Source organism: Suricata suricatta, chromosome 12 (genome assembly GCF_006229205.1).
Source record: "Suricata suricatta isolate VVHF042 chromosome 12, meerkat_22Aug2017_6uvM2_HiC, whole genome shotgun sequence".
NCBI lineage: Eukaryota > Metazoa > Chordata > Mammalia > Carnivora > Herpestidae > Suricata > Suricata suricatta.
This window is the reverse complement of record NC_043711.1, coordinates 13386511-13399628: the sequence shown is the minus strand read 5'-3', so window position 1 is coordinate 13399628 and position 13118 is coordinate 13386511. Positions and strand designations below refer to the sequence as shown.

General features: G+C 61.9%; 1 protein-coding gene and 1 long non-coding RNA gene across 3 annotated transcripts; one reads left to right on the top strand and one right to left on the bottom strand.

Moving 5' to 3' along the window:
* Positions 1–430: 430 nt before the first annotated feature.
* PIK3R2 (phosphoinositide-3-kinase regulatory subunit 2) lies at positions 431–13118 on the bottom strand. 2 transcript variants are annotated; one of them, XM_029916461.1, is made up of 17 exons: positions 13061–13109; positions 11419–11546; positions 10574–11321; positions 7938–8030; positions 7518–7568; positions 7286–7417; positions 6985–7195; positions 6404–6489; positions 6148–6256; positions 5963–6061; positions 5624–5804; positions 5414–5539; positions 3579–3721; positions 3160–3336; positions 2275–2346; positions 1927–2097; positions 431–1584 (listed from the first exon to the last, which is right to left on the bottom strand). In XM_029916461.1, the coding sequence occupies exons 3-17, from the start codon at positions 10893–10895 to the stop codon at positions 1377–1379; spliced, it is 2181 nt and encodes a 726-aa protein (XP_029772321.1). In that variant the 5' UTR covers positions 10896–11321; positions 11419–11546; positions 13061–13109; the 3' UTR covers positions 431–1376. The 2 variants fall into 2 exon arrangements, with proteins under 2 accessions (XP_029772321.1, XP_029772320.1); XM_029916460.1 differs by lacking the exon at positions 11419–11546 and having other exon boundaries at positions 13061–13118.
* Positions 4965–8773, top strand: LOC115273427. The gene is made up of 2 exons (XR_003900803.1): positions 4965–7131; positions 8366–8773. It is a non-coding gene; the product is annotated as an uncharacterized LOC115273427 (long non-coding RNA).

Here is a 13118-nt window from a genome sequence, read left to right as displayed (position 1 = left end):
TGAATGTCAGGGTGGGGATGGAGGGGGTCGGAGGGGAGTCCCCAGGGTGGGGCTGGCACTGAGGACGTTAAGGACATGGCGGGGGGGGGGGCCCTCTGAGTGACATGAGAAGGTTGTGCTGTTGACCCCACCTGGCAATGACAAAGCTGCCCATCAGAGGGGAGGTGGCTTTCCCGAGGGCCTGGCTGGTAGCCGCGTGCTGGGACTCAAAGCCGGGGGACAGCCAGGACGCTGGCGAGAAGCTGGGCTGGAGTGTGGGCCCCCTGTGGTCTTGGGGAGGCCTTTCAAGTTCTCTGGTCACAGGCAGCGGGGAGGCAGGGAGGGAGGACTGTCAGCCTTCATTGGCTGCCTGGTCTGCGTGACCCTGTGAATGTCAGGGTCCCCAGCACACAGCAGCCGCGGAGAAGTCGGGTCACCAAGAGCGGAAGCATCCACACATTCGATGTTTTATATCTGTTACCAGTATGAACGTACCATACAAAACCAGCCGGCCAGCCTCGCTGGGCAGGCGGGGGGCGGGGGGCTCGCGGGGGGTGTAGAAAACCAGGGCTCTCGTCCCAAAAGAGGAGAGAAAAAGGGGCTTTACAGTCAAGAGGAAAATAAAACCAGAACCCAACATGACCGAGGAGAGGCCTTGAGCCCGCACTGAGCAGAGGTGCCGTGGGCAGTGATGCGGCTCGGCCGCCCAAGGGGGGCTGGGGGCCCCTATTTCTGGGAGGCCTGGCACCAGATGGGGCCGGCTTGTGAGTTTATTTTGAATTCTTTGCTTTTTTTGGGGCAGACTTCTTGGCAGCGGCCCCCTATGTGGGGAAAACCGAGCGGCGGTTTCACTTCAGGGTTCGGAGGGGAAGTTGGGGTCTGTGGGGCGGGTCCCGCCCGGCCCATAATGTCCCAGCCGAGATTCCTGGAAGTGGCCGAGTAAAGTTCCTTCCTGCCGTGACCCCAGGTCTATGGCTTAAAAATTGGGGTACCCAGGCTGGGGCCGCACAGCCCAGGGGCCTCTGTAAACATGGCAGGGGCAGCCAGGTGGGGCTTTGGGGACCACGGGGGTGGGGGCAGGGCACAGGATTAGGGGTGGCCAGAGCCGTGGGGAGGGAAGTGCCCATGGAGGAGGGGGTATGGGGCTGGGGAGGTAGGACCCCCAACCCAGAGACACAGAGACACAGACAGAGAGGAAGACAGACAGATGGGGAGGAAAAGAGACAGCCGCAGGGAGGGATGGAGAGAGGCTCGGAGAGGGAAATGGAAAGAGACAGGAAGAAACCCGAACAGGAGACAGACAGGACAGAAAACCCGGACGGAGGGGCAGCGACTGAGAGACGGGACTGCCAGCTGGGACTGCCAGCTGAGCCTCCGAGCTGGGCGGTGCTAGGTGCTCAGCGGGCAGCCGGCGGGGGCCCGGGCCCGGGGGCGCGCACGGGGTGGGCGAGCGTGACGGTGAGCGCGTCGTTGTGCTGCACCAGCGACGCGTGCTGGTAATGCAGCACCAGCTCCTTCAGTGACCCGTACAGGTTGTAGGGCTCCGCGAAGCCGAAGCCTGTGGCCGTGCGGTAGATGACACAGTGCTTGGTGTCGCCGTCCACCCTGCGTGGGGGGGGGGGGCGCAGACCAAGGGGCGGGTCAGCTGGGCTCCCACTGCTCCTTCCTGCTCCTGGCTCCTCCCACCAGGCGAGCTCCGCCCAGGCCTCGAATTTCCCCGTCTGCTGGACCCCACCCTGGGCCAGAAGTCTGGGACATCTCTGCAGCCACCACCTCCGTCTCCTGCCTTCGCTTCCCCCACCCCGAGCCTGTGGCAGCCACGCGGGGGCTTCTTCCTGGCTCTCTTTCCGAGGTCTAGCACACAGCAGGTGCTCAGCGAGAGCGCTCCCACTGGACGTGTGCACCCCCCCCTCCGCTCATCCTCGGCCCCCCTCGCCGGGCACTCACACCACAGAGCAGGCATAGCAGCCCCTCTGGCTGCTCTCACGGATGAGGAAGGTGCCATCCCGCTTGCCACTCAGCATTTCCTCAGCCTGCGTCCGGTTGATCTTGCCCACGTACCACGTGCGTTCCTCGTGGTGGGGGAGGTCATCTTCATCCTCCATCAGCGCATACTGGCTGTAGCGGAAGCAGGTAGGGAGGCCCTGGTCAATCACCTGGAAGCCTCTGCGGCTCTCCTGCCGCCTGGACAACTCTCTCTCTCCCTGGTGAACTCCTATGCATTCAGCAAAGCCCACCGAAAATGGCCCCTCCCCTGGGAAGCCTTCCCTGGCCCCTCATCGGGTGTTCACTTACTCCTCAGTCTCGTTTTTGATCCCCAACCACTCATTGATTTTCTTCTGCCGGGCACCTTTCTGGGTAAGCCACCTGGAGGAAGAGGAAAGGGAGGTTCATCCCACTCTGCGGGCAGGGAAGAGGCTACAGCCCAGGCAGGCATGCCCACAGTGGGCCGGTGCAGCTTGGCCGGAGGCAAAGGCTGACCTCCCGAGGGGGGCAGATTCTGGGTGCAATACCGCCAGTTACCACAAGGGGCCAGCCTTGGCTTGGTCAAGGAAAGCTTGAACCCGGGGCTCTTCCAGGGAACCACCACCCTTACTTACTACGTTTCTGTTTCTGTTAACACTTAGGCTTCGCACAATGGGCGGCCCTGCCCTGGACCTCAGTTTCCCCGCAGCTGTTACGGGCCAACTTTACAAGGAGCTCTGAGGGAACAGAATGTGCTAACGGGTACAGTGCCGGGCACACAGTAGGGACACATTCGCATCTAAGGCAGAGGTGGGAGAGAGAAGCCCTTGACTAAGCCCTCAGTGGCTGGGTGGGCAGAGGCCGGATCTCAGTCAGCCCCGGGGGGGGGGGGGGGGCGGGGCGAGTGGGGGCTGCTGTGGGGCTCCCGCGTGCTGGGTTGGACAGTCAGTGTTCCCAGAGTGACTTCCCAACGACCCCGCCCCGTGGGAACAGTGTTCCCATTTCCCAGACCACCACGAGGCTGAGGCCGACCCATGGGGGGCCCTTCTGAGGGGGCTAGGAGGGGTCTGGGTGATGGGGGGGGGCGCTCGTGGGCAAAAGAGGCGTCTCAGGGGCACGGTGGGACCGCTCGGTGGAGAAGACAAGAGTGAGGCCGTGCTGCAGACGTCCCTGAGCTAACGCGGGAATTAGGTGAGCCCAGGGCCAGGCACTCACACGAGGTACTGGTCGCGGATCTTGCGCAGCTGCATGAGGTCCGGCTTGAGGCTGTTCATGCGCTTGTCGATCTCCCGGTTGTCTGAGGCCTGTGCGCGCAGCTCTTGCTCCAGCTTTGTGCGGCTCTCGTGGATCTCGGCGATGCGAGACTTGAGCCGCTCTGAGTTCAGCAGGATCCTGTGGGAGGAGCGGCTCTGAGGCCTGGGGGGTGGGGGTGGGGCGCTCCCGGCCTCTAGCCTTTGTACTGGGGTTCCCCTGATGGCTTCCTCGTGAACTCCTATTCATCCTTCAAAGCCCATTTCCAATGACCCTTCCACCTCCTGGAGCTCAGGACATCCCTTCCTCTGCTTTCCTTCCCCAAGTGCACCATGCCAGATCCCGATAGGCTGGCGTGGGGCAGGGCAGAGGAGCCGACTCACCTCTGCATCTCCTTCTCATTGCCCTCACGGCGGAAGCGCTCCAGATATTCCTTGCTACACTTCTCTTGGGTCTGGCCCTGCTCTTCAAAGATCTTGATGGTCTCATTGAAGGCCTCGATTGCCGTCCGCTTCATCTGCAGTTCCTGAATGAGGGGGAGATGCTTAGTACCTGCTGGGGTTCAAGTCCCTCAGGAGGGGTGAAGGGAGTTCCCAACTCTGATATGGAGACATGGCTCAAGCTGTTCCCTTTGTCAGGTGCATCATTCCTCTAGCTCCTCCTGTACCGAACGGACTCCTATTCAGCCTTCAGAACCCCACCTCCCAAACCCAGTCTTCGTTTAGATCTCTTTTGGGTACCCAACAAACACCTGGGTCTGTTAGCACTACTGAGGATTAAAGACAAATCTAGGAGGCTCAGTCGGTTAAGCGTCCAACTCTTGATTTCAGCTCAGGTCATGATCTCACGCCTAAGCTACCAGAAGCTTAGGCCTGAGGACCGCATAGTAGTGTGGCTTCAGTATGCCACGCTGACGGCGCACAGCCTGCTTGGGATCCTTTGTTCTTCCCCTGCTCGCGCGCACGCCCTCTGTCAAAAATAAATACACCTTAAGAAAAAATGACAAATCTAGTTGCTACCTACAGTTCAGGGGGTCCCTCTCGGAGTGCAGGCTGCGTGGAGTACTTTCCATACATCATCTTGTAGAACCTGCCAGTAGCTTCCTACAGAGTCATAACAATCAATGGGAGAACTTGGGTGCTCTACGTCACTTCCAAGGTCACAATGTTTGTAACCAATCCCAGACAGGCTTCAGCTGACCCCAGCAGTGAAAAGGGGTCAAGAAAGAAAATTCTTGGGGGACGGCGGGGGGACTGCTGTCTGCCTGAAAGGGGACATTCAGTCTGAACAAGCTGCATCTCAACTTAAAAACGTAGATTATTGGGGCGCCTGGGTGGCTCAGTCGGTTAAGCAGCCGGCTTCAGCTCAGGTCATGATCTCACAGTTCGTGGGTTCGAGCCCCGCGTCGGGCTCTGTGCTGACAGCTAGCTCAGAACCTGGAGCCTGCTTCCGGTTCTGTGTTTCCTTCTCTCTCTGACCCTCCCCTGCTCGCGCTGTCTCTCTCTGTCTCTCAAAAATAAATAAAAAGACATAAAAAAAAAAGACTTTAAAAAAAAAAGTAGATTATTAATAGTCCTTGAGTGATAAAACCTGCCTCCCCTTTCCCTGTTCAAAAAAATTTTTTTTAATGTTTATTTATTTTGGAGAGAGACAGACAGAGTGCGAGCGGGGGAGGAGCAGAGAGAGGGAGACACGGAATCCAAAGCAGGCTCCAGGCTCTGAGCCATCAGCACAGAGCCCGACGCGGGGCTCAAACTTACAGAAGACCCTGACCTGAGCCAAAGGATGCTTAGCCAACTGAGCCACCCAGGCACCCCATCCCCCTTCCCCGTTTTAGAAGATGCTGCTCTGTCCCACGATCTCCTGACCCTCTGTCTCCATCAGCTCTTTGTCAGGTTATTATCACTCTGAGCAACATCCAGGTTGAAGGGTGTGGAGAAATAACAAAGACCTGCGGTTCCAGTGGACAGTTCCAGATGGGGAAACTGAGGCCTAGAGAAACACAGAGGTTCAACCGAGACATTTTCTAGGTCCTGACTCAGCTGCTCTGGGGAGGCTGGCTGGGGCCTTCTTTTTTGAAAATACATGCATTGATTTCTGTTTTTAGGGCAGTCCCAGTGCGCAGGGACTGCTCTGTGACCTGGAAGCTGACGTCTGTCCCTGTGGCCCTGCCGCCACCCCAGGCCTGGGTGTCCCCGGGTGCGCAGGCCCACGGTACCTGGGAGGTGCGCGTGTACTCCTCGTAGAGCTGGTCATACTCGCGGCTCTTGTCCTGGTACTGCTGGTGATAGACTTTGAGCTGGGCACCCACCGCCTCCACGCTGTCCTCCTTGACGATCTGGTCCTAGGGACACCCGGTGTGATCAGAGCAGCTGCCTGGGACACTTGTGCCGGAGGCTGGCACTGCCCGCCCCCCCTGGCCGCAGACCTGCTGGTACTTGGACACGGGATAGAGGAGCCGTGTGTCCAGCTTGGCATTGTACTGGGCCAGCGACTCATGGCGGTAGTGGGTGATGAGGTCCACGACGGAGCAGAAGGTGAGCGGCTCTGAGAAGCCATAGTGCCCGTCACGATGGAAGACCTTAATCAGCTTGTTGTTGCCGCCTTTCCTGGGGGGGGGGGGTTTGAGAAGGGTGTCACCGCCAGGGGGGTCCCCAGCCACCCTGACGGTGCACATGCCCCCCTCTCCATGAAACCCCCCTCCCTGTCCCTCTGACCTGGGTGTCCCCCTTCCCACCCAGTCATCCCTGAAGGGGCAGGCCCCCACCTGAGAGTCAGCGTGTACTCCCCCTGGATCTTGCTAGATGCATCTCGGACCAGAAAGGTGCCGTCAGGCGTGTCCCGGAGTTTTTCATTCACCTCCTCCCTGTGGGGACACCCAGGATTGGGGCGCCCAGCCAGAGCCCCTTCCTCAGGCCCTGGCCCTCACACGGCCCCATCCCACAACCCTACCTGGAGATGTCACCCCAGTACCACTCAGCATCTTGCAGCGAGGGCGGGCTCCCCCCGTTGGCGAGGCCGGCAGGGGCTGGCTTGGCCTTGGGGGGTTTAGGCGGCAGCGCTGGGGGACAGGGTAAGAAAGACACATTGAGCACCCACTGTATACTGTGGCTGGCTCCATTATAAGCAGCTTGCTGATCCTGGCAGGACTCCAAGTGAGCATTCATGATTTCCAAAGATACCAGTTAATATGGGGGAGGGGTGTCACCTGGGGGTGCGACCTCCTGCTCCTCCAGCTGTTCCTGAAGCAACTTCTCCACCAGTAACACCGGGAAGTCAGGGCTGGGCTCAGTCCTAGGGGAAGGGGAGGGCAGGGGGTAGGTAGTGCCTTATGGGCCCAGGGTCCTCCATGCGGGGCAGATGTACGGGTAAGCGTGTGTAGAGAAGAGGAGATGGCGGGCAGGTGTGGGAGGCCCACTCCTGTTTATACATATGCAGGAAGCACTCAATAAATGTTCCTACAACAAACGCACAGGAGTCTGGCACCTGAGGAGTAAGGGGAGGCACACAAGTGAAGGTGACGGCGCCACCCACCAGCCTCTTCGTGGTCTGGGCCCCATCCCTTCGAGTCTCAAGGCTGCCGGGGTCTTCCGGGAACTACAGATCCCACCCTTGTTATCCTTACTCGTCCTGGTGTCACAACAGCTCTGGCCTCTTAACCCCAGGGCCATGTTCACACTTCTTTATCGCTCCTCGACCCCACCCAGGGCGGAGGCTCCCCCGCCCGCCCTCCGTTTAAAGCCCTCCCCTTTCAGCTCCGGCTCGGCCCCGCCCCCTTTGGCGCCTCACCCGTCAGGCGCGCCCCCTGGCGGCGGCGAGGGAGGGGGCGCACGCAGCAGCAGGGACCCGAAGGTGGCGCCCAGGGCACGCACGGCGGGGCCCGGAGCGGGGGCACGCCGGGCCACCCGGCTCAGATGCTGGAGCAGGAAGCGCAGGGTGAGCGCGCGGTGCAGTGGCAGCGTCGGGGGCTCCAGCGCCGGTCCCACGGGCCCCGTGGCCTCTGCGGACAGACGGCCAGGGTCGGGTGAGCCGGGACCGGCGCCGGTCCGTCCCGGCCCCCCTTCCCACCCGGGCTCCCAGCCAGGCTCACCCCGCAGGGCCCGGCACGCCTCAGCCGCGGCCTCGGGCGTCACGAGGGGTGCGGGCAGCGCCAGCAGGAAGCTCTTGACGCCATCTGTCAGGGCTGCGGCGTCCCACTGCTCCAAGTCGCTCAGGGACCAGTCTGCGGGGGCACGGGGGCGGGGGGGGCGGGGGGGTATGGTTGGCTAGGAGGTCTGGGGCCAGCACTCCCCCACCCCCTGTCCATCCAAGCTTCCGCTTACCTGTGCGCGGGGCTGGCAGCTCAGGCCTGTAGAGGGATTCGCTGTCTAGCCCTGGAGGGGTGGGTAGGGGAAGAGGTGGGTCAGCCCTACCCCAGACTGCAAGACCAGCTCTCAAATGCTTCCCCTACTCCTTGTGGGGCCGGGGATGGCTACTCAACCTCCCAGAGATCCTAAGAGCAGGGGGAGGGGAGAGAGATGGTTCCAGAGGGCACAGCACATGCGATGGCAGGTCCGGTGACCACATTCCCATCCCACCCGGGAGGAGTCCCTACTGCCCCAACTCTGCATGGAGGCCCAGAGCATCCAAGCTCAGCTGCTTTCCATGCAGAGGGGGTCTGGCAGTCCCGTGAGAGGATGCGTTGCCCATCACCAGAGGTAAGCAAGCAGCATACAGGGGGTTGCAGCCAGGCAGAGGCTCACCTGTGCGCTCAATGGCCTCCACGAGCTTCACCAGGAGTGGGGGCGCCACATCAGGGGGGGAGAACTGCTCTGGCAGGTCAGGGAGCGTGAGGCCTGGCAGAAGGGGACAGCGTGTTGGCAGGGTCCCTGGGAGGACCCCAGTCCCCTTCTTTGCCTGGACCTCAGCTTGGGCGGCTCCATGTAGGATCTGGTCTAGGCAAGCGGCTGGCATCTGAACCCACCTGGCTGGAGGGGCCGGGAGGGTTGGGTTGGTGGTAAACTATTTTCTGGGTTAAAATACCAGTCTGCCCAATTCCAGAGACCAGGGATAGTGGGTTGATTAGTGTTTCCCCAAATGAAATGTCCACATCTTAATCCTGACGCCTGCGACTGTGACCTGATTATGCAGATATAATTAAGGTAAGGGTTTTGAGACGAGATCTTCTTAGATTTAGGGCTCTCAATCCAATGACGGGCATCCTTACAAGAGAAGACTGTGTCAAGACAAAGGCAGAGATTGCAGTGATGCTCCCACAAGCCAAGGAACACCTGGAGGTGCTAGAAGCTGGAAGAAAGCAAAGAACCACCCACTCCTCAGACCTCCAAAAGGAGCACAGCCATGCCGACACCTTGATTTTGGACTTCTGGCCTCCAGAACCCAGAACAGGGAGAAAATACCCTGTTGCTTGAAGCCACAGAGTCTGTGGGAGTTCACTACAGCAGCTGCTGCCGCTGCTTGCTGGGCAACCTTGGGCACAGAACCTGCCCTCTCTGTGCCTCAGTTCCCTTGAGCAAGAAACTAGCTCATGGGGTCCTCTCCCCCTTAGTTCAGAAGAATAAAAGGACGGTATCCCCTACCCGGGTCAGAACACCTCATTTCAAGGACCCTTCTCCGTTCTCTACGTCCCCTTGCTTTAAGAGAAGGATTTCCCGTTTTAAAAATGCTGCCCTCCCTCCCAGCGGGTGTCAGAGGCCTTCCCAGCCCCACGGTTCTCACTCCACCGGGCCCTTTGTGTTCAGGCGTGCTCTGCCTGCGTGGCCACCATTTGATGCGGCGCTGGCATCCAGCAAGGGCAAGCCCAGGCCTGCGGGGCCTCCCTGAGTGATGGGCCAGGTGGTGCCTGAAGCTGGAGAAAGGCCCAGCGAAGCCAAAAACGCTGGGGAGGAGAAAAGAGAATGAGGGGAGAGGAGGTGGGTGATGGCGGCGGGGGCAGGGCATGGTCCTGAAACTTGCCTGTGGCTGGTCTGCAAAGTGGGGAGGGAAGTCTCGTGAGAACAGGTGTCACCCCCATTTTACTGATGGGGGAACTGAGGCTGAGGGAGGGAGCAACCACCCTCCGGGGGCCCAGGCAACACTGGAGTCCTGTACTTGGCTCCCTGTGTGGGGTTGAACGGAGGAGACACAGGCAGCCGCAGCTGGGCTGGGTGGTCCTGGGGGCCCCGGAGAGGCAGGGCCTGACCCTGCAAAGGACCGATTCCTCCTGTTGCCAGGTGAGGAAACTGAGGCCTAAAGGGGGCTGGCCCCAGCCGCTGTCACCTAGTCCTGGAAGACTAGGAGGGCGGGACTGGGCAGCCACCCGCAGTGGGCATGTGTGTGGTGGCTGGACTGAGGCCAGGCAGAGGAGGGAGGCGGCTGTTACCAGGGGGAGAGGCAGCTTTTGGCGGGGAGCCCGGATGGGGCCGCCTCCTGCTCCTCCAGGCTGAGGCGGGACGTGGGCCCCGGCCCCGGAGGCACCAGATGCCACAAAGCCCTAGCAGTGCCGTGCAGCCTCTGTGTCCCCCACCCAGCCCCGTGCTGTGGGGTTCCGGCGCGACCCGCTTGGGGCATCAGCAGGCAGGCCAAAGGCTGAGTCTCTGGCACCTCCCAGGGCCTTGGCCTTCCCCGGGGGATGGACCCTGACTCCTTGGCACCTCGGTCTCCCCATCTGTATGCGGGGCCTCCCTGGGTTGCTGTGAGGGTGGGAGCAGACTGCCAGGCACTCAGCACTTCTCAGCCTCCTCCCCACAGCCTGAGCCTCAGTTTCCCTGGCTGGAACCCACGGGCCCTGCCCAGCATACAGCAATCTCGGCACACCCTCGTGCCCTGAGTTCTTCACTTCTAGAACGTGCCTTGGGAGTGCAGATGGCCAAGGGTGTTTGGGGAGGGACGTGGGGTCCCCTACCCCAGGGTGCCACATGGCACTGAATGATCATCCCGTCCTCTTTATTTAGGCTTTGTGGCTCCCTTCATTTTGGAATCCACGTAAAATGAGGGTAACAGAGCAGGGAGTTTCTCAAGGGATCCTATCTGCAAACTGAGGGATGAAGCTAAATCCTCTGATCTGCCGACCACCCCCTCCCTACCCGCACCCCCGCCCTCAAAATCAATCCCCTGAGCCACAGCCCCTTTCCCCTCCACGCTGTGGGCCGGTCCCTGCACCCTCCGTTACATTCTTACCTCTCAGCCTCTGCTTCCTGCTTGCCGCCTGGAACCCCACACCCCCGGCTCTCCCCCTGTGAGGCTCCTTCCTCCCAGCCTTTTCCACTACCTAATCACCTTCTTGAACCAGGAGCCCCACAATGGCAGGGCCAGGCCCATGCCCACCGCCGTGTCCCTGGTGCCACGAACCGTGCCCTCGATAGCAGGGGGGATCCCCGCCCCTGCCTGCCACTCTCACCTGGCTCAGGGGGCCCATCGCGGGGCCTGGCGGGCAGTGGGCGGGGGCCGCGTGGACGAGGGCCTGGCCGGGCCAGGGCTACGGGACCCAGGAACTCGACGTAGGTGCCAGGGAAGTCGCCTCGCTGCCGCGTGCGCTCGTTGAGGCCAGGCATCCAGCCCACGCTCTGCGGGCAGCGCTCGCTGCCCTCGGCCACGCCGAGCACCTGCAGGGCTGCCCGGCTCACCACCAGCACGTCACCCGGCAGCAGCTCCAGGTCCTCCGGCCGCTCCCGGCGGAATGGGTACAGTGCACGGTACTGGAAGCCCTCGGCACCGGCCATGGCTGGGCAGGGTGGGGTCTGGACGGTCAAGCGGCTGCTCAGGGCCCCAGTAGCCCCATCGGCTGGGGTGACGGCCGGGAGGGTCCGCTGAGTCGGCCTGGGGCACCAAGACCACTCACTGCTTCTACCAAGAAGTTACAGGGGACCACGGGGGTCACTCATGCCTTGCTTCCCACCGTCGTTCCAAGACCCTGACACGGGTCACTCATCGCTCTGTCCACCATTCGTCAGCTGGTGGGAGGGGGTCAGCAGCGTGGTCTCAGGTCACTTGGCCGCTGCGTCCCCCCTCAATCCGTAGGGCAGGGCCGGGCTGCTCACTCCCTCACGCAGGGGGCCATCGGCGCCCGAGGCTGGCGGCTCTTCCGGCTGCGCCAGACGAGGGGGCCGAGGGCACAGGCTGTCACCATGCTTGGCCACGACGCCGACCTAGGGGGAGAGGGGCAGGGCAACGTCAGCCAGGTTGGGCTCCTCACATCCCCACCCCAGAGATGGGCCCAAATCTGCAGGCGGAACCCCGACTCACTAGGTAACCTGGGGCCAGTCCCGGCCCTTCTCTAGTCTCCTTTCCCCAACTGTAAAATGGGTGTTAACAGCAGCCATTGGGGTTCTTGGGAGCTCTGCCCCAGGCATACTGCTTGCTCTTCATTGCCCCTGTTAGAGATGGAGAAACTGAGGCTCAGCGCCGGGAGGTCTTTGTCAGATCACTCAGCGGGCCTCGGAGCCAGGGCTCAAAAACTGAGACCCGCCAAACATCATGGCCCAGAATGGATGCCAGGAGGCAGCAGCCACATGGTTGGTTATTCCCACGGTGGGTAGAGCGTGATGGGGAACGCTCAGGGTGCTACGGGAGCCCCGAGGAGGAGCTGGGCCAGATGAACATAGGAGGCAGCAACGAAGCAAAGAGGTAGGAAAGCAATTCCGGCTAGAGGCCCCAGGACGGGCAGAGGACTAACAAGTGAGTCCAAGGTCTCTGCAGGGGAGAAGTGAAGGGGTGTGCGTGTGTGTCCCGGCTTGGCTCAATGAGAGGCCTAGAGTAGGATCTCAAAACATGAGGGGGGTGATGGAAGGAAAAGGGGGCCCCCACGGAGCCAGGAGAGGGTTAAGGGCAGGAGGACATCACAGCTGCCAAGGGGGAGGCTGGTGGATGCATGGCGATCGGTTCTCACGCCCAGGGAGGGCTGAGTCCCAGGGAAACTGCCCACCGCGGACAACATTCCCAGTCTCAGCCCTACGGTTCGGTCTTCCTGAGGCTGGGCAGTGGGGGAGGGTGTGCTTTTCTCGAGGGCGGGTCTTCAGAAAGGGCTGGAGAGAGTACTGGCTGGAGGGAAAGTACACGCAAAGGCTTGACAGCGGGAAGTTGTCTGCCAGAAGTTCAGGGTGGCTCGATGAAGGCCACCCACCGTAGACCACGCTTGTCCTCGAGTGCCAGACAGGGGTTCAGGGCTTTATACCCCCTGACCCCGAGAGCCCCAGAAGGGCCTCTCTGCTGGGAGTGGAGGCTCCACATTCCGGGTCGCCCAGACCTACCTGCTTCCTGGACCCTGGACCCCCATTCTACAGGTGGGGAAACTGAGGCCCAGCGAGGGGATGTTCAGGAAATTGCCTGGATCCGCTTGCCTGGCCGCCTCTGCGCCCCAACGTGCACGTTTGCACACGCCCCGGTGTGTGCACCCGGGGAATCCAAGAGGCCGGGTGGAGGGGCCAGGCCTGGCCAGGGGCTCGGCGGCTGGACGCAGGGCCCGCGGGCTCACGCCTGTTCAGACGCGTCCTCGGGCCTGCGTGGACTCAGCAGCCTCCAGGGGAACGGAAGTGGGGTCGACCCCCGACCCTCCTGCATCTCACTATGTCCCACACAATGCCTGGGTGCTCCTTATTACTGCTCGACGCCCCGCTCCAGGCAGGGCCGCCTTCCATTTGGGGCCGCAGCCCCAGCTCCTTATCTCTGCCTGGGGGCACCTCGTTCCTCTTCCCACCGTCCCGGGAGGGCTGCACCGCTGCCAGGTCGAACCCGAGGCCTCCTGCTCCCGGAGGCCCCCGGTTCCCGCGGGGCGCGATGCAGCTCGCGTTCCGACTTCCACCTCGGCCCCACACTCTGCTTCGGCGCCCCGCATCTGAGCGCACGCCCCGCCCAGCCCAGCCTGCCACGCCAGCCGGCCTGGACTTACCTGGTAGCGGCCGCCACCGCCGCCGCGGCCGCCGTCACACCGAGCGGAGCCCGACCCG

Bases quoted from the DNA above. Each gene is read 5' to 3' on its own strand.
- PIK3R2 (XM_029916460.1), bottom strand. From the start codon at position 10,895: ATGGCCGGTGCCGAGGGCTTCCAGTACCGTGCACTGTACCCATTCCGC. The intron at 7,569-7,937 runs GTGAGCCTCTGC...CCACCCCTCCAG, and splicing joins GGAGGCCATTGAGCGCACAG to GGCTAGACAGCGAATCCCTC. The intron at 7,418-7,517 runs GTAAGCGGAAGC...GTGCCCCCGCAG, and splicing joins GCTGCCAGCCCCGCGCACAG to ACTGGTCCCTGAGCGACTTG.